Below are 20,266 nucleotides of genomic sequence, written 5' to 3'. Positions count from 1 at the left end.
CCACTTAGAGAAGAGGCATGAAAGCGTGTCAGACAAGAGCCCAGGGTTAATAGAAACTCTGATTCTCAGATTTACCTTTAAGAGCTCTTGACATTTCCTCAAATTAAGAATGGTTTTCTCTCCTTGGAAATTAGGGTCCTTTGGCACAAGCCAGGGAATACTATTAAGAAATCTTTCTTTTCCCTTTCTTAAAGTAGCTGTGAAAAGGACAATTAAGCCGCAGAAATGCGAGCACTAGAGAAAACAGGAAGTTGGACAAAAGGCGGCATCATGCAGGTCAGGGGAAGTGTAGTGGTTACTAGCATTTGGAAGTCAGTGGTTACGGGTTCAAAATAGTTCTTGTTCATGTTCAACCACTGGAAAGCCTTCAAAATGCCAAGTAGTCAATGGTTTCTAGATGAAAGTGTTTTTCAAAAGTAATAAAAACTCTCTCACTTCTGATAACATCTCAGCTTACTGAGCGAAATAATGAAGGGCCTTTTACACCACACTGGACTCACTTCCTGGAAATTCATAAATACCAGGCCACAGAGCGTGACAAGTAACTACGAGACAAGATGGCCACTCGGTGTGTTTAGAGAACTGACTCGTGTGGGAAAGACCCAAATGTCTGGTCCTCATGTCAATGTCTTTGGACTGAAAAATCACCAGAGATGGAGGCAAAGAGGCCCCAGGTGGAAGTGGTAAGGCAGGGCTGGAGAGGCAGAGAGCGGCAAGTGGCCACATTAAGGGGGAGGTCCGGCTGTCTGTGGAGAATCCACGTGTTCTTTTTCCAGAATCGAAGCAGGGGTGGAGAGACTATGGCCTTTGAGTTGAAAGACCCAGATCTGAGTTCTAACCTGGCCCTGGACGTCGCAAGCTGGCTCCTAGGTGGACGCACAACTACCCAAGGAGCAGATGTTCCGCCGACTCCAGAGGGTAATGTGAGGAGGCAGGAAGATGTTTGGGGAGATGCGTCGAGTGCCACACATTTTGCTCACTGTTCTTTTGTTTGTAAGTGCAAGTCAGCGTAGGCAAAAAATGGCATCTTTTGCTTCGGATGGCGGACAGTTCTCAGAGCGGATCACGAACACATTTCCCTTCGTCACCGGTGTATGGAAGGACTGAAGTCCTCGGTCTTCATGGGATTGGCTCGTCGCTTCTGGGAGGAAGCTTCAAGAGTGTGCGATCTGCCATATCCCCTCATCCTACCTCAGTGATTGTGTGGGGAAAAAGTTTCCACTGTCCTTAGTGACTGTGGTGAGAACACTTACTCCCTGTCCCCCCACTCTTCATCGGCTGGGTCGCAAAAATAAACTTGTTAACTTAAAAGCCGCTGCAACCTTGGGAGTGTTTGTTACTGCTGCATAACCTCCCTGTGACTGCATTTTATCTTCCGTATTCTTGACGCTCTGACATTTGGGGCCTTGATCCTGGAAACTCTCCCTCCCTGTGCTAATTCCTACCTCCCCAGAGAACAAGACTTTGATACAAAAATCAACCCATCCACAGCCACACCGCGAGGTCTTTTACCAAACTCTCCCACACCAAGCAATAGTCCCCCTGGCCCGAGTCACCCCAGGCCCAGGTACCGCACAAGTAGGGACCACTTCTGTAGTCCAGAGCCCGCCGGAATTGTTCAAACTAGCCAATCCCGAGCTGACTTGATGGACCTATTCTGCCTTGCCCATTCCTCCCCATGAAAACCCCAATAAAGTCTCGGGCCATGCTGTCCCCTTGCGTCCCTGCCTCCTGACCATCTCTGGTCTTTCCCCAGGTGGCCCTGTGTGATGTGCCACACCTCATGATTCTAGAGATCGTGTGCATAAACTTCGTCCTTCATGACAATAGTTTCCAATCTTACCATTCCCGATAAAAGGAAATCCTGGGTACATTTTAACACCAGGAGAGAGCAGGAGGAGGCTGGGAGTGGCATCAGGCACACCGGCTTCTCCGGTCCTCTTCCCAACCTCTGGGTTCTGCTTTGCTCTGGGCTGGCCTCTCCCCTTGCAGATGGGCTTTCTCTGTGTGGCAGAAGAAGGATCTTCATCTGGCCTCACTACCAGTACCCAGAGGCGGAAGATGATTTTTGCTGATTCCAGCAGAAAAAGTCAAAGAGAAAGCCTCAGGCTGGCCCAGTTTGAGTTATATACAATCATGACACAGTCTGTGGGCTAAGCACATTGGTTAGGACTGAGCCACGTACTGCCCACTGTGGCCTGGTGGGTGGAAAGTGCTGGACAGCTGGGGGCACAGGCAGGGTGATAGGTCTAGCATTGCCCTTTTGTGGATGGAGTCTGGACATCCAAACCTCGCCATGTTCTAAGGAAAGGACAGTTTACGGACTGCTACTCGTTACACAAAGTACTACTGGGAAATCAGACAAGCACTGAAGGAGGGAGCTTCCTTTGAGATCCACAGAAAGCTAGGAGGTTTTTCTGAGATAGGATCAGACCAACTAGAAATACGGTATCCACAAACAATCCATCCTCCCTATCAGTGGAAAACAAACCCTGTAAGTGAGCACATGAGGTGAAGGGTAGCAAACATTCATTGAATTTTCCGGTTATTTATTGAATGCCCTCCATATGGAATGCACCCAGATGGTTCTGTTCAGGTCAACTTGACTAAAGGAACATCCAAATGCCCAGACACCTACGCTGCTTCAAGTGACTTTGTTATGGCTTCCCATGGGAGGTCCAGAGAACAGGGATTGGGAGAACTCTGTGAGTCACAGGGACCAAAAAGGAAACAGAGGGGTTGAATTCACAAGGCTGAATTCAACCTACGATCAGGAGCTCTCAATCTGGAAACAGTGGGCTGGCTTCCAGGGTCCATGAAGCCCTGTCACTGACTGTAAAACATGGAATGTTCATTTCCTACAGAAAGGATCCACAGCTTTCACAGATTATCAATGGATACAGCCGCCATGAAGTCAAGAACTGCCATTTTAAGAGAAGTTTCCTCAGCTTCCAGGAAACAGCAAAGAGGAGCTGGGGATTTTTTTTCTTGACATTCCTAGTGTCTCAGCAGTGAGTTTTCTCATCTCTCCTTCAGTTCCAGCACTTTCCGAATGGAGCCAAAGTCACAGACCTCCACCTCCCTTGCAGAGTCCCGTGTGGTAGACAGAAAGCGAGACAGATCTGGGCCCAGGTCCTAATGAGGCCGCTTCCCGGCAGGCGACTGGACTTCACGGAGCGGATTTCCCCACTGGTGACATGTGCCGTCCATCAGCCCTGCCACAGCAGATGAAGTGATGGCAGCAGACAGCCGTCCACCTCCCTTTCCTTTAATAATCAGCACTAACATGACTGAGCCTTTCTTCACGAAAGCCCTGCAGAGTGGGTACTTTAGTATGCCCGTTTAGGTGGTCTGAGACTCGGAGGTCAAACACCTCGTCACTGAGGCAGAGCTGGCTTCCGACCCTGGCAGCCTGACGGGGCCCATCGTCTCTCCCCCGGGTTCCACCTGCCCCCACCCCGCGTTCACGCACACTGCCCAGAAGCCGTCAAAACGGGCACTCGGCAGGCTGGACGCTGCTGCCGTGGGGTGATGTGGATGGCGAGGCGGCAGCCTCACACAGGGGTCCCTGGGATGTGACAGGCACGTGCCAGGGATGGCTCAGCTCTAAGGGGCACATCCACGCTAGCTCTTAACGGGCAGATACTGTCAACCTCGCTTTCCTTTGCTCTGCATGACAGACAAACCGGGAATGTGGGAGGGTCCCAAGCCTGGTTTCAGGTCACGCCATGCCCACGGGCTTAGCTGGGAATTGCAAAGTTGGGATCATCTTTACGAACATGAGGCAGCACTGGCCTGAGGCAACAACTCGGGCTGAGGACAGAAGCTTCGAGGAGCATGACTAGAGTCATGAAGTTTTCAGAACTGTTATTTATTTCCAGTCATTCCCACGTCTGTAGCCTGGAACGGCAGCACGATACCAAGGAAGGGCCCTCTGGCTTTGCGAGGGAGGAGACGAGCAGCCATCTCAGACTCCCTACGCTGGAAGGAGGGCCGGCAGGGTTGAGGGGGCTCGGGAGGGCTCTGAGCGCAGGCCGGGGCGGAGCATACCGAGGTGGCCCTGCTCTGGGGACCCGGCCAGCTTCCCTGACGGAGGGGCGGAACCGCGGGTCACCGCCCTGTGTTCCAGGGCTGCCAACGCGTGAGTCACACCTGCTGCTGGGAAGGAACTCGTTAGATGAGCTCCACAACGGGGCCCGGATTTTCCAAGCAGCCACGCGCGCAGCTGCTGAGGCAGATGCCCCCTCACACGGCTCTGGCGGCGATTAAGTCTTCCGGCGACGGAGACTTCTGCCTCGGAAAGAGGCGAAGATAGTGAGTGAGGAGAACAGCGTGGGGGTGCGGCCGCTTCCTCCCAATCCAGCGGTGCCTTCTGGATGGCAGCCCCCTCCCCGACCCAACCGGCCGGCCTGCCGTCGGCCGCAGCTGCCGCTACAGGGACGGCCGGGAGGCCCTCTGCCGCTGGCCGGCAGCTGGGACCCGGCAGTGGGGGCGACGGCTGGCTGGGGTCATTTGTTGGCCACGGCGGAAAGCTGGTCTCGGATGCGGCCCAGCCCGTCCAGCATAGTGTCCAGCGTTTCCTTACTCAGCTCCACGGTGACAGCTGAGACGGAAGGCTTGTCTCCACACAGACTAGGATCTTCCTGGATCTGCAAAGAGAACGTGGCCCAAAAGTCAGAGCCGCCCCTCTTCCCATCGCCCTGCAGGTGAGCCCTGGACCTGGGAGCCCTACCCGGCTTTCCTGAACCTCTGAGGACAGGCCCTTGGCTCAGAGCTACACAGCGTCCTAGCCCTGGAGTTGTTTAGCACATGGGATTCCCAGAGGCTCGGGAAAGTTTCCGTCCATAAGGGGTGCTGAGGGAGAGTATCGGAGAAGCCGAGGCTCACTCACCCCTCGGACCCCCGACTCTGGGCCGTCGAGTGAGAAGGCGCTGGGGGGCCCACACTGCTGCTCTACTCAGAGGGAGCCAGGGTACATGGGACTCCACGGGGTGCAGAATAAATATTACAGCTTCTAGTTAGGGTTATCTGTTTCTTTAAGAACAAAAGAAAAGTCTACTAATATCTAAAGACTTAGTTGTTAGAGGCACCCCTACTTTTTCATTTTCTTACAGGTGTGACTTTCTGGGTGTGTGGTTAAGTGAACACAGCATCACTAAACAAACCCTAAAACGGACATGCGGTTTAAAAAGATTCCCGAAAGAACTGTAAAGTGAAGGTAACACCGAGGAGGCAAGAGTGTGCGAGCAAGAAAACAAAGGGCTGACAGTTGTCTAACTGCTAACAGGAGCTCCCGCTCAGCCACGTTACAAACAGCAGCGGCCAAATCCATCGGACAGGCAGTTGCCTGAGAGGCACCAAAATTATCAAGAGGGCAGTCTGAAGTCTGATGGCGCGCGCCCCCGTGGAAGCTAAACTTTCCCGTCAGTGTGTTAGGTAAACTTCACGGATCAGCAAACGGTTTTTAAAACTTGTGCTTTGTGTCTGTCTTACCACTTTAAACTATCTACTTTTGGTCTATGTTTTATTATGTCTGTAATATGTTAATACAGTAGTATTATGTATACTTGACAAATAAAGACTCCCTCTGGGTGCTAAATTTTTTCCTACGGGGTTACAGGTCCCAGAGCTTGGGGACTGGCATTTTCGATGGCATGCGGGGGGGCAAGTCGCTACGGCCCCTTCGTTCCTTCTCATGAGCACGGCGGCAGACGTACCTTCATCTGGAGCAGGCAGGTGGGGACGGCCATGCGGCTGATACTGTCAGAGGAGGTTTTGATGTCCACTCTCCAGTCCAGGTCGACTAGGCGTGGCAGAGAGACTGTGAAGGAGACAGCCCAGCTCAGAGCTCACGCCCCTCGCCTTCCCAAGCCCTTACTCTGTGACAGACAGCCCCGATGGCTGTGTCATGCTCCCGGGCCGCAGAGCAAGTCTCTGAGGGAGGCAGAAGCCGGGGTTCAAGACCTCACAGGAAGTCACAGGCCTTCTTCGCTACCGCTCTGTGCTGCCTGTGCTTAGCACCGATTCACGGTGGGCGCCCGTCCAGGCTTCTGTCGGCACACACGACCCTCCGGATGTCGGCACAGAACGAGAGACAACACAAGGCAGGGAAGATGAGGTTGGGCCTGAGCCTTAGGAAATGTGTCGCTTCGACAACAGTGGAGAGAGCTCTGGTTTGAGAGGGAGAGTCGGCTTGAAGCTGGGTTCCACCACTTCTCTAACCTCGGAGCCTGTTTCCTCATCTGTAAAGTGGGGATAACCTTAGCCTAGCTCCCGGGGGCGGGGGGCGGGGGGCGGGGGTGGGGGTGGGGGTGGGGAGGACCAAATGAGTTAATGCTAGAGTTTGTCAAGACTGTGACTGGCTAGTAAGTATAGTAACCATTTATGACATACCTCTTTTATTTCAATCTTTCAAACTAATTCAATTTCCATTACTGTTTTTTTCCTAATGGAAATATAATAGTTTTAAGTACTTCACTTTCTGCTTTGCCTATTTCCTTTTTTTATATAAACAACACACCCTTATTATATTAAGTTCACAATCAGAAAAAAAAACGAAAAAGTGATGATGAAAAAGAAAAGCACAACACACAGTTCACCGGGATTAGGTTAATGCACACTGAGTTCTGGTTACCAACTCCGGCCGCCTGGCAGATGTAGAGCCGGGGCCGGAAAGGAAGGGTAGGGAGGAAGGTAGGTTTCTTGGTACTCACTCTGATTTGCTTGGGCTTCAGTTCGCCAAGTGGAGCTGTTTAAGAGGGAAAGATGAGGAAAAAATAATGGAAGAGGGATGAGAACCGATCACGAGAGAGGCCCGTGGACCTGGACCTCTACCCCTTCCGGGGTCTTTAAGCCTGTAATCACTTCCTGACGGGAAAGGACCACAGAAATGTTTGCCTCCAAGAAGCAGTTTTCTGTCTGTTTTACACAACTCAGTGATGTGAAGGCCTTAAGTGCTGTTAGTTTTCATAGCTTAGAAGGGCGTCTGGGTGGCTCAGTTGGTTAAGTTTTCATAGGTAGGGAAAAAGAAAAAAAGAAAAGGCTTATGCACGGCATTCGCCCTGCACTATCATTCTCCGAGACAAAACAGGAAGGGTCAATCTGTTCTCCTGTACTGGCCACCCGCTCCACAAAGTAATGCATCTTCTGCAGACACACCCGAGCAGACCTGTCTAGTGCTACGGCAAAGAGCGCCACAGTGAGGTGCCAAGCACAGGCAAAATAAAACATGGTCACGTGTGAGGAAGTTTCTGAAAAAATAAAACCTTTGGCAATAGGCATTATCTGTTATTACAATTCCGTTCAAGCCTACTGCTAACCAGCAGCTAATTGGTTCTGTTTAAATTGTATGTATCCAAAGGATTTTCCCAGAAAATATTTAGATAATTCACAAAAGAAACAAAAATGACTGATTAAACATATGAAAAAGAGGGGCGCCTGGGTGGCTCAGTCGGTTGAGCGTCCGACTTTGGCTCAGGTCCTGATCTCGCGGTTCATGAGTTTGAGCCCCACATTGGGCTCTGTGCTGACAGCTCGGAGCCTGGAGCCTGCTTCGGATTCTGTGTCTCCCCCTCTCTCTCTGCCCCTCCCCTGCTCGCTCTCTCTCTTGCTCTCTCTGTCTTTCAAAAATAAATAAACGTTAAAAAATAATTTAAAACACATGAAAAAGACATTTGACATCACTAGTATCAAAGATACATAAACTGAAATGAGGTGCATTTGCCATCTGTAAACTGGGGGAAAACGTGAAACAAATTCCCTCCGGGCTGATGAAGGCGTGGGGACAGGGCTCTTGTGTCCTGCTGGTGGAACACAGTTGGTGCAACCTTTCTAATGGCCAACTTGAGAATATAAAGCAAAGCCTCACTCTGGCCTTTAACCAATAAGGAAATGATTAAGCATGTGAGCAAAACTTCCACAGTAAAATTTTCACTGAAGTGAAAGCTGCCATTAGCCTAAACATCCAACACTAGGGAATTTCTTAACTAAATTATACACAATTTCTCCACATAAAGAATACATTTAGCCATTAAAAATGACACTGAAGATAAATATTGACCCGAAGTATCATTATAAAAGCATTACAAGGAATTCTCAAGAAACGAGCACTTACATGTGTTCCAGGATGATTTTCGTCAGCAGGTTTTTGAGGTTTTGGTGGAAATTTTCAGGAAAGAGAGCCAGAATCGCCTCGGCAGAGGACAGGTCGCGGAACACAGCCAGCCTGGTGAGGCGGTGCAGAGCCCAGAGCAGCTGCGGGACAGTGTGTGGTGACGGGGTGGGTGGGGGCGGGCTTGTGCTCCCCGAGGGCCTGCGACTCGCTGCCACAGTCACCTGAACGGTCCCATGGGTCCTGACGCCCATGTGCCTTGGCCCACCTCTACGTCCACCTGCTGTTCTAGAAGACAGGTGTAGCTGCCTGACCTAGGAACCTGTCAACATGCCAGAAACTTCTGTTTGGGAACAAAGGGTTAATAAGCCCTCTTTCCTTGTGCACAGAATCTGACCTTCAGTTCACTTTCCAGCCTGTTCCCTGGTAACGCGAGAGAAGTGAAAAGTTAGCTGCGTTACTAGGCGACACTGCCTCAGGTCACTGCCTGGGGTCACTGACTCGGGACCAGGAGGTCCGCATGAACTCCCTGAGCTCGGCTTCCGGCTGCACACTGCCTGCCCCAACCTGAAGCTGGGCGTACTGAATCGTTACCAGAGATACTGGCTCCCGAGGGGGCTGGCCTTTCAATCCAGGGTGTCCTAGTCCGTAGGCTGTCACCGAGGAGGGCAAAGAGAACAAATGGATCAGGTGGCTGTGCTGACTGCCCAGGGGTTCCTGACGCTGCCCCGCTAGGCTGCCGTGTTCCACTCTGTCCTTCCAACCAATTGTGCAGCCCAGTGTGGCCTGCGGTCGTCTGGGAGCCTAACAGTGCTTAGCTGAAAGCAAGAATCCGGAGGGAACTAGGGCTTTTTCGGATGCTGCGGGAGGACCTGCAGCCGCAGAGGCACAACCGAGAGGTGAGGGGGCATTAGCCCTCCACTGATGAGAATGCAAGTTAGTGGATCGATGCCCTCCAGGGTGGCAATTCAGGGCTGTGTTCCCCAGGGTTTCTTACAGGATCCCCTGATTGAGCGCTGTCACCCACAGCAGTAACCAGACATCAATGCAACCCTTCGCGGCTTTGCTCTCCTTCCCTGCTGGGTTTTCCCCACTCCCTCCCTCCTTCGTGCTTTCCAGACTCACTTCCCCAGGGAATTACGTGCAGCCAACTCTTCGCCTCAGGGTCTACTTTTGGGGAACCCAAACTAAGTCCAGCTCGCTTCTATAATCTGGCTTCTGCCTTTTACTGTTCTATCACTGACTTCAATGAACAGAGCTCTGTGTTAAAAATAGCAACAATAATAATAACAACAACAACAACAGCAACAACGTAGGTCTGTTTGGATGAACTCCTGTTTTAGAAACCTATCTGCCCTAAAAAGAGAAGGCTGTGAGTACTGCATAAACTCACTCTTCCTCTTGGCCACCCGCTGAGGTCAGGTGGGGGTCCAAACGCATGTCCCCTGACTCATACTCAGGCCTTGGAGCCTCTGCCCAGTGATCCTGAAGAAGTCTGTCAAAGCCATCTGGCTGACAATCTAACAGCAGAGGCAGGTTACAGGGAAAGAAAATCACAGAAAGGCTGGCTTTGGTCCACACTGTCTAGGGAACAGGTCTAAAAAGGAAATGGCCGGACCTCTGATTCTAGGTATAATTCTCCCATCCAGGCCTCATTTATCATAAGGAAGTGAAGGTTCAAAGACCTTCCTAAGTTCACTAGCATTAAAAAAAACAAAAACAAAAAAAATCTATTTTAAGTTTGTTATAATGTCAACAGACATTTCAGGGGAAATATTTCCTTAGATGTGGCAATGACTGGGACGTTAAGAAAGAGCCTAATGGGCTGAGAAACCAGTGGCCAAAGGTCATTTCTGACCATACTTACCTGCTCTGCTTCCTCCTGGGTCACAGACAAGCTGGAACATGTCATATCCAAGAGCTTTTTTGAGCCAACGGCTGAACTGGAAAAGCTCTCTTGGCACAGCTGTCTGACAACATCTTTTGAGGAGGCCTATGAATTAAATCACAGGTGGGGGAAGAAACCAATTCAGACTCTGAAAATACATGTTTTAGAGCATAATACTGTCCCAGTCATGGTGTGATACCTTTGAGACTCAAGATTTAAAGGTCCTTAGGACACTTCCATTTCTGGAAAGATGAAACAGATGTACTTTTCCTTAGTTTTTCCTTAGAAGCATAACGAAACCCATTGGGCACAATTAAAACCACATACAGAAAACAAACGCAAAATAACTCTGACAGCGGGGGTGGGGGGGGGCAGGGGGAGAGGGGAGGATCGGGACCTGCTGTGGACTTCATGACCAAGAAATGACATGGTGGTGAGTTTACTGGATTCTCTTTTTGTCTGTAAATCGGAGACTTTGAGCTGAAGAACAGGGCAACCCACGATGCCAACAGGTACACAAAAACAAAACCAATAACTCCAACAAATACTTGCTCTCTCTGGCCAAAAAAGTTCAGCAAGATAGAAAACTTTTAAGTGATAACAGCTCTACTGCAGCTGAACACCAGAGAAAAAACGGTAGCCCCACTCCCGCCTATGTCAGCAAAGGCTGAGTGGGGAATGCAGACTTCCACCCTCTGCTGCTGCAATGCGGTGTCCCAATGCCCCCACCGGGGTGGTGTCAGAGAAGGCCGAGTAGGGAGCCGGGACCTTCATCCACACTGAATGACAGCAAGTCCCACCACCCCATGGGATTAATAGTCACCACATGGGGCCAGAACTCCCACCCCTGCCCCGTGGTCACAAGGAACCCCCACTTTTGGGTGTCAGTAGGAGCCAAGTGCGGAACCTGGAGTTTTATCTCCTTCTGGTAGTAATGAGGCGGAAATCCTTTCCCCCTACCCAAGCAGTGTCAGAGAAAGCCAGCTAAAACAGAAGATTTAAATAAGATCCAGAATCTCAGAGTATAATACAAGAATGCCCAGCTTTCAACTGAAAACCATTCATCATGCCAAGAGCCAGAAAGATCAATGCAAAAAGATAATCATTAGATTGTCCACATCAAGATAAGAGATGTTAAAATTATCTGACAAAGATTTCAAAGCAGCCATGATAAAAATGCTTCAACAAGTACTTACAAACACACTTGAAACAAATTAAAAAGCCAGAAAGTCCCAGCAAAGAGAGAAGATACAAATAAGAACAAAATGGAAATTTTAGAACTGAAAAAATACAATAACCAAAATTAAAAGTTTGGTAGATGGGCTCAGTACCAGAAAGGGACAGAGGAAAGAATCAGTAAACTGGAAGACAGAACACTCGACATTACCCAATCTGCACACAGAAAACAGACTGAAAATAATAACAGAGCCTCAGGGGTCTATGTATGGGACTATACCAAAAAAATCTAACGTTATGTCACTGGAGTCTTAGAAGGGGAAGATAAAAGGGGGCAAGGCTGAAAAAGTACTTAAAGAAATAATGGCTTAAAACTTTCCAAGTAGGGGTGCCTGGGTGGCTCAGTCGGTTAAGTGTCCGACTTTGGCTCAGGTCATGATCTCACCGCTGGTGGGTTCGAGCCCCGCGTCAGGCTTTGTGCTGACAGCTCAGAGCCTGGAGCCTGCTTCGGATTCTGCGTCTCCCTCTCGCTCTGCTCCTACCCCAACTCATGCTCTGTTTCTGTCTCAAAAATAAACAAACATAAAAAAAAAAAATTAAAAAAAAAAAAAACTTTCCAAGTTTAGCTACAGACATAACTGTATACGTTCAAGAACCGAAGCAAATTCTCAAGAGGATAAATCCAAAGAAACCTATACCAAGACGTATGTCCAGCAAAACTAAAGGCAAAGAAAAAAAATCTTGAAACCAGTGAGAGAGAAACAATATCTTATCTATATGGGATAATGAGAATAATAGCAGATTTCAAATCAGAAAGCACGGAAGCAGGAAGGCAGTGGCACAATATTTTTCACAATATTTACAGATATTGGAAGAAAAACGATCAACCTGGAATCCTACACCAGCAAAAAATATCCTTCAGAAAATGAAAAGGAAATCAAGACATTCTCAGATAAAGGAAAACTAAGAAAATCTGTCACAAGACAAAAGAAGTTCTCTTAACAGAAAGGAAACAATAAAAGGAACCTGAGAACATCAGGAAGAAAGAACACAACAAACAAAAATAAGGGTAAACACAATAGACTTTCCTTGTCTTGAATTTCTAAATTCTGTTTGAAGGATGAAGCAAAACTTATACCACTGTCCAATGTGGCTCTAAATGTATGCAGAGGAAATAACTTAAAGACAATCATATTATAAACAAGGGAAGGGACTTGAAGGAAGATAGGGTCTCCACACTTCATCTCTGGTAACATGAGGACACTGATAGATTGTGATTTATGTATATAAATGTAACGAGAGGAACCACTAAAAAGATTAGAAAGAGAAATATATTTAAAAATGTTATAGATAAGAGGGAATGCCAAAAATGTGTTCAAATAGCCACAGGAAAGCAGGAAAAAAGTAAAAAGAAACCAAAGAACATAAAAGAGCAGATAACACAAAAAATTAAATGGCAGACTTAAATTCTAACATTCGATAATTATATGAGCTGTAAATGATAAATTAAATATGAGCTACAAATATGACTCAATTAAATGCTGTCTATTAGAAATGCTCTTCAAATATGATACAGATTAAAAGCATGGGAAAAGATATATCATGCAAATATTAATGAAATAAAATCAAGACTGACTACATTAATATCAGACAAAGTAGACTTCACAGCAAAGAAAATTACCAGAGACAGAAAGGGACATTATATAATGATAAAAGGTTTCCATCTCCTAAGAAAACATCCTAAATATGTATGCACCCAGGAAGAGAGCTAGAAAACACAAGAAGAAACAACAGATAGAACGGACAGGAGGGATAGACAAATCCACAAATGCAATTGGAGACTTCAACAACTGTCTTTCAACAACTGATAGAACTAGACAGATATTCAACAAAGACATAGAACATTTCAGCAACACCATCAATCAATCTAATCAACATGTATGGAACACTACCCAGCAACAGAATATACATTCTTTTCAAGTGCCCACTGAACACATACCAAGATACATCATATTCTGAGCCATAAAACAGACCTCGACAAATGTGAAAGAACTCAAATCGTATAGAGTGTGTTCTTGGTGACCACAATGGAATCAAAGTAGAAATCACTAACAAAAAGATGTCAAGAAAATATCCAAACAGTTGGAAACTTAATCTACAGATCAGAAAGGAGCATAAGGGAAATTTTATTTTATTTTTTTAAAAATTTTTTTAACGTTTATTTATTTTTGAGACAGAGAGAGACAGAGCATGAATGGGGAGGAGCAGAGAGAGAGGGAGACACAGAATATGAAACAGGCTCCAGGCTCTGAGCTGTCAGCACAGAGCCCGACGCAGGGCTCGAACTCACGGACCATGAGATCATGACCCAAGCCGAAGTCAGACGCTTAACCGACCAAGCCACCCAGGCGCCCCCATAAGGGAAATTTTAAAAATTATACTAAATGCATAAAAACGAGAAACAAAACCAAAATTTTGGGGACACAGTCACGACAACATTGAGAACAAAATTTACAGCATTAAATGCATATATTAGAAAAGAGGAAAGTTCTCAAATCAATAATCTAAATTCCCACCTCAAGAACAAAGAAAAAGAAAAGCACAATAACCCCAAAGGAAGAAGGAAGGAAACAACAAAGAGCAGAAACCAATGAAATTGAAAACAGAAAAAAAAAAAAAAAAAAAAAGAGAGAAATCAATGAAACAAAGAACTAGGTCTTTGAAAATATCAATAAAGTTGGCAAACTTTTAGCAAGCCTGACAAAGTTAAACAGAGAAGAGACCTAAATTACCACATTCAGGAATGAAGCAGGACATAGCACTACAGATTCTAAAGATTTCAAAAGGAAAATAAGAGAATAACTGCAAACAACTCTATACATATAAATTTGGCAGCTTAGATAAAGTGGATAAATTCCTCAAAAAACACAAACTACCACAATTCCCCCAATATGAAACAGATAATTTGGATAGCCCTATAATGATTAAGGAAACTGAATTCATAATTTAAAACTCCCCAAGAAGAAATCTCCAGGCCCAGATGGTTTTGCTGGAGAATTCCTTTTTTTTTTTTATTACATATTTTTTTAATGTTTATTTTATTTTTGAGAGAGAGAGAGAGAGAGCGAGAGCACAGGGGCAGGGCAGAGAGAGGGAGACCGAGAATCCCAAGCAGGCTCTGTGCTGACAGCAGAGAACCCGATGCAGGGCCTGAACCCATGAACCTGAGATCTTAACCTGACCCGAAGTCGGACGTTTAACTGACTGAGCCACCCTGGCATCGCTTGCTGGAGAACTCTAACAAATGTTTAAAAAGAATTAACTAATTCTACACAATCTTTTCTAGGAAACAAAAAAGGATACCATATTAACCAGCTCAAGAAGAAAATCACATGATATCAATCAATGCAGAAAAGGCAGCTGACAAAATTCAACACCCATTCTTCTTTTTTTTTTTTAAGTTTTATTTTGTTTTGAGAGAGAGAGAGAGAGAGAGAGAGCACGAGCAGGGGAGGGGCAGGGAGAGAGGGAGAGAGAGAATCCCAAGCAGACTCCATGCTCAGTGCAGAGCCCGATGTGGGGCTCAAACCCACAAACTGCAAGATCATGACCTGAGCCAGAACCAAGAGTCAGTCACTTAACTGACTGAGCCACCCAGGTGCTCCTCAACATCCATTCCTGATGAAAACTCTCATAAAATTAGAAATAGAGAGGACTTTCCATAACTTTATATACAGCATCTACAAAAAACCGAGAGATAGCATTATACTTAATGGTGAAAATCTAAAGTCAGGAACAAGCCAAGGATGTCTGCTGTTACCACTCATTTTCAACACAGTGCTGAAAATTCTAGCCACTGAAATAAGTTAAGAAAAAGAAATAAAAGATCAGAAACGTAGAAACAAAGTTGTCCCTATTTGCAGATAACATGACTGTTACACAGAAAGTCCCAAGGAGTGTACAAAAAAACCTACTAGAATCAGTGAGTTCAGCATGTTTGCAAATAGGAGATACGCATAAAAAATCAGCTGTATTTCTACATGCTAGCAATGAACACGTAAACACTGGAATTAAAACTACAATATCGGCGGGGCGCCTGGGTGGCTCGGTTGGTTCCGACTTCAGCTCAGGTCATGATCTCGCGGTCTGTGAGTTAGAGCCCCGCGTCGGGCTCTGTGCTGACAGCTTGGAGCCTGGGGCCTGTTTCATTTCGTATTCTGTGTCTCCCTCTCTCTCTGCCCCTCCCCTGCTCATGCTCTGTCTCTCTCTCTCTGTCAAAAATAAATAAACATTAAAAAAACAAAAAAAAACCCAAAAAACTACAATATCAGGAGCACCTGGCTGGCTCAGTCAGAAGAGCATGCAACTCTTGATCTTGGGGATTGTGAGTTCGAGCCCCACACTGAGTGCTGAGATTACTAAAAACAAAATAAATAAACTTTAAAAAATAAATAAATAGAAATAAAAATACACATCATTTGCAAATGTTCAAAAAAAGGAAAATACTTGGTGTAAATCTAGCAAAACATGTACAGGACTTGTATGCTAAAAATTACCCAACACAGATTAAAGAAATCAAAGATCTAAATAAGTGGGGAGCTATACTATAGATTGGAAGATTCAACACACTAAAGAGGTCAATTCTCCCCTAACTGATATACAGGTTTAACACAATTCTTATGAAAATCTCAGCAGGTTTTTAAAAATATAGACAAAATCATTCTAATATTTATACAGGAAGGCAAAGAAACTACAATAGCTAAAACAATTTTGATAAAGAATGAAGTAGGACAAATCAGCCAATCTGATTTTGAGACTTATTACATAGCCACAGTAATCAAGACTATGTGGTATCACCAGAGGAATAAACAAATAGATAAATGAAACAAAATAGAGAATTCTGAAATAAATTACACAAATTTACCCAACTGATTCTTTTTTTTTTTTTTTTAGTTTATTTTTATTTTGAGAGTGATAGAGAGAAAGCAGGGGAGGGACACAGAGAAAGGGAGACAGAATCCCAATAGGCTCTGCACTGTCAGTGCAGAACCCAACGTAGAGCTCGAACCCCTGAACAGTGAGATCATGACCTGAGCTGAAATCAAGAATTGGATGCTCAACGGACTGAACCAACCAGGTGCCCCCCAACTGATTGTTGCCAAAGTAGCAAAAGCAAGTAAATATAGGAAGGGCAGCATTTTCAACAAGTGGTACCAGAACAACTGGCCATTCACAGGCAATAAATAAATAAATCAATCTCACACTGTCTTACACATGTTATGCAAAATTAACTCAACGTGGATTATGTACTTAAATGGAAAACGCAAAACTATAAAACTTTTAGAAAAAAGAGGAGAAACTTTGGAGACCTATGGCTTGGCAAAGAGTTCTTAGCCATGACACCAAAAGCACAGTTTGTAAAAGGGAAAATTGTTGACAAATTGTACGTCACCAAAATTAAAACTTTTGCTCTGTGAAAGCTCCTGTTATGGGCTGAATGGTGTCTCCCTAAAATTCGTATGTCGAAGTCCCAAATCCCAGTACCTCAAAATGTGATCTCATTTAGAAACAGAATTGTTGTAGATGTAATTAGTTAAGACGAAGTCATTAGTTAAGATGAAAACCCTAATCCAACAGGACCCATGTCCTTATTTTAAAAAGGGAAATGGAGACACAGGGATGCCAAAAGGGAGACCACTCTATGAAGATGAGCGCAGAGATTTACAGGCTAAGGTATATGGAATGTTGCCAGAAACTAGGAACCAGGCATGAAACAAATTGGTCCCCACAGCCCTCAGAAGTAACCCATCTGGCCAACACCTGGCCTCCAGAACTGTGAGACAATAAACTCCTGTTGTTTAACCGTGAAATCTGCGGTACTTTGTTATGGCAAACCTAGCAAGTTAATACACCCCTATGAAGAGGATGAAAAGATAGCTACAGACTAGGAGGAAATATTTGCAAACCACGTATCTGACAAAGAACCAGTATCTAAAATGCATAATCTCAAAACCCAAAAGTAAAAAAGCTAAACAATGCAATTAGGATATGGGCAAAAGACATAAAGAGATATGTCACTGAAGAAGATATACAGATGGTAAATAAGCATGTGAAAAGATGTCCAATATCACTAATCATAAAAAATAAGCAAATTAAAACCACAACGAGATGGCGCCTGGGTGGTCCAGTTGGTTAAGCGACTGACTCTCGATTTTGGCTCACGTCATGATCTTATGACCATGAGATTGAGCCACGCAATGGGCTCGGCAGGTGTACAGCCTGCTTGGGATCCTCTCTCTCCCTCTCTCCCGCTTGTGTATGCGCACTCGTGTGCTCTCCCTCTCAAAATAAATAAACATAAAAAAAACCCACCATGAGATACAAATACACACCCATCAGAATGGCTCAAATGACATGCAGTGATGACAACGAATGCTGCCAGGATGGGGAGAAACAGGATCCCTGATCTGTTGCTGGTGAGAATGCAAAGTGGTACAGCCCCTCTGGAGAACAGTTTGGCAGTTCCTTAAAGAATAAAAAAAAACAAAAAACCCCAACGAACCATGCAGCTACCAAATGGCCCAGCAATTGTATTCCTGGGCATCTATTTCAAACAAATAAAGACTTGTTTTCATATAAAAACCTGTACACCAATGTTTATAGCAGCTTTATTTGTAGTACCAAAAAATCGAAAACAATCTAAACGTCATATCATGGAATACTGCTCAACAATAAAAAGAAAATAACTATTGCTACAACGTGGATGAATCTCTAGAGAAAAGGGCTAAGTGAAAAAGCCAATTGCAAAATGTTATGTATTAAATGATTCCATTTATACAACGTGTGAAATGACAAAATTATAGAAAGGAAGAATGCCAGAGGGCAAGGAGAAGGCAAGGGCAGAGGGGAAGTGGATATGGCTATAAAAGGGCAACATGAGGGGCACCTGGGTGGCTCAGTCGGTTAAGCGTCCGACTTCGGCTCAGGTCACGATCTCACAGTCTGTGAGTTCGAGCCCCGCGTCGGGCTCTGGGCTGACGGCTCAGAGCCTGGAGCCTGCTTCCGATTCTGTGTCTCCCTCTCTCTCTGCCCCTCCCCCATTCATGCTCTGTCTCTCTCTGTCTCAAAAATAAATAAAAACGTTAAAAAAAAAAATTAAAAAAAAAAAAAAAAAGGGCAACATGAAGGATCCTGTGATGATGGCAATGTTCTGTATCTTGCCTGTATCAAAGTCAATATCTTGGTTGTGATATCATACTATAGTTTTGCAAGATGTTACTGATAGGGGGAACTGGGTAAAGGGTAAATGGGATCTTTCTGTACTGCCTTTTACAACTACATGTAAATCTATAATTACCTCAAAATAAAAATTCAAAGTGATTTTTTAAAAAAGAAAATACATAGAGTAACAGGAATGAAAATGGATTAACTATTGCTACATATTGGCAAGAAAAAACAGCCAGAAACAGAAAAACCAAATGCTGTATTATTCCTTTTATGTGAAGCTCAAACATGGGCAATATTAAATTGATTTTAAAAGTAAGGACAGTGGCTACCACTGGGTTGGTGAGGGTGAGGGTAGCAATTATGGAACAACAGAGAGATTTGTGCAGTACTGGTAATGTTTTGGTTTTGACCAAAGTGATGGTTACATAGGTGTGATTAATCCCTGAGATGTGCACTTTTCTGTGTGTTACACATTAATGATAATTTTTTAAAGTTTATTAAAGAAAAAAAAGTCCACACCGATGAATACATAAGGGGTGGTCAGAACAGCCACAATGAGGGTTGAAAGGCCCAAGGTGGAAGCTGAGAGCCATAGGTTTCCAATCCTAGCTTTGTTACTTCATTCGTTAATTCATATAACAGTTATGTATTGAACACATGCCGTGTGCCAGGAGTTGAGGATACTTGTTGGGGATACATTTGTGAGTAACATAGAGCAGATGCTTTTAGGGAAGGAAAATACAAATGAGCACTGAAGAGACTGTTAAGACAAAAGAGGGACCACTGCATGGACCAATCAATGACGATGCTGTGCCATGAACTTCTTAGTATTAACTCAGCCTTCTTCATCTGGAGTTAAAAAAAAAAAAAGAAAAAAATCCCGATTGGATCTTACATTCTGTAAGAAAGGCAGAAAAGTGTCTACAAGGGAAGATAAGACCGCCCCTTCTTCCACAGGCGAAGTCAGAGTTAAACAAGTAATTCCAATCCATCATTTCATTTGGTTTTAAGTAGCCTCACAATCTTTCAAATAATCCTCCAGGGAGTGTTTTGGCCCTTACGCCGGTCAAAGGAACTACAGAAAACCCGCGATTCAGGAAAACGGAACGCACGCTTCGCTCAGGGGGCTGTGCAGACGCAGAGGAGAGAGATTTCCCAACTACAGAGCGAAGGAGGGCTGCGCGCTGAAATGGGGAACTCGTAGTGAGGATCTAGCACTTAGCACCTCAATACACCAATCCCGAAAGCCAGCCCCAGAGACTCTTAGTAGGGGGCATTTGTACAGCGCCTGCACGTCCGTTATCCGATTTGTCTCCCCACCATCCAGTCGGGGCGGCATTAATTTCGTGCTCACTTCCAAAAAAAGCTCGGAAAGGCGCAACTGCGGGGTCACCCAAAGACGTAGTGGCAGGGTCGCGGCTCCAAATCCGGGTTCCTTTAGTCTTCCCTCTCCTTCCCAAGTCCCGGGGACAAAGACCCGCCTCGCGCTGTCCCCACCCCTCCAGTTTACCTTCAGCAGGCTCTGGAGCGCGGCGAAGTTCTCCACCGTCAACGCGGCCATCTTCCCCGAGTCACCTGACGGTGACACGCGGAGAAGCTCGTCACGTGGCTCCGAGGCCGCCGCAGAGCATGCCGGGGGCTGTAGTCCTTCGGGTGGTGGCGGCTGCCGCGGTGGTGGCGCTGCGGGATGGGGAGGGGCCAATAGGATGCGACCACTGGATGGCTCCGCCTGGGGGCCCTAGGACAGTGGAGTTTGGAGGGCGCAGGCGCGGGATGGTTTTCCCTCGTGGACCTTTGCCTGGCTTGGCTATTTACCAGGTCAGGGAAAACTGATTTTCCCTGACCCCTGTGGGTGGGCTGGCTGC

General features: G+C 45.9%; 1 protein-coding gene across 1 annotated transcript; it reads right to left on the bottom strand.

The window, feature by feature from the left end:
• Positions 1 to 2,532: 2,532 nt before the first annotated feature.
• COMMD9 (COMM domain containing 9) lies at positions 2,533 to 20,005 on the bottom strand. The gene is made up of 6 exons (XM_019470124.2): positions 19,912 to 20,005; positions 9,978 to 10,103; positions 8,114 to 8,253; positions 6,714 to 6,748; positions 5,718 to 5,821; positions 2,533 to 4,649 (listed from the first exon to the last, which is right to left on the bottom strand). The coding sequence occupies exons 1-6, from the start codon at positions 19,960 to 19,962 to the stop codon at positions 4,509 to 4,511; spliced, it is 597 nt and encodes a 198-aa protein (XP_019325669.1). The 5' UTR covers positions 19,963 to 20,005; the 3' UTR covers positions 2,533 to 4,508.
• Between the last annotated feature and the right edge of the window lie 261 nt (positions 20,006 to 20,266).

Source organism: Panthera pardus, unplaced genomic scaffold (genome assembly GCF_024362965.1).
Source record: "Panthera pardus isolate Hobbes unplaced genomic scaffold, ASM2436296v1 HiC_scaffold_12, whole genome shotgun sequence".
NCBI classification, from domain to species: domain Eukaryota; kingdom Metazoa; phylum Chordata; class Mammalia; order Carnivora; family Felidae; genus Panthera; species Panthera pardus.
The sequence above is the reverse complement of the archived record's forward strand: the minus strand, read 5'-3'. Positions and strand labels throughout refer to the sequence as shown.

Coding starts and splice junctions, on each gene's coding strand:
- COMMD9 (XM_019470124.2), bottom strand. CDS start 19,962: ATGGCCGCGTTGACGGTGGAGAACTTCGCCGCGCTCCAGAGCCTGCTG. Junction 8,254..9,977: donor CCCAGGAGGAAGCAGAGCAG/GTAAGTATGGTC, acceptor ACTGTCCCGCAG/CTGCTCTGGGCTCTGCACCG. Junction 6,749..8,113: donor AAAATCATCCTGGAACACAT/GTAAGTGCTCGT, acceptor CCTCTTAAACAG/CTCCACTTGGCGAACTGAAG.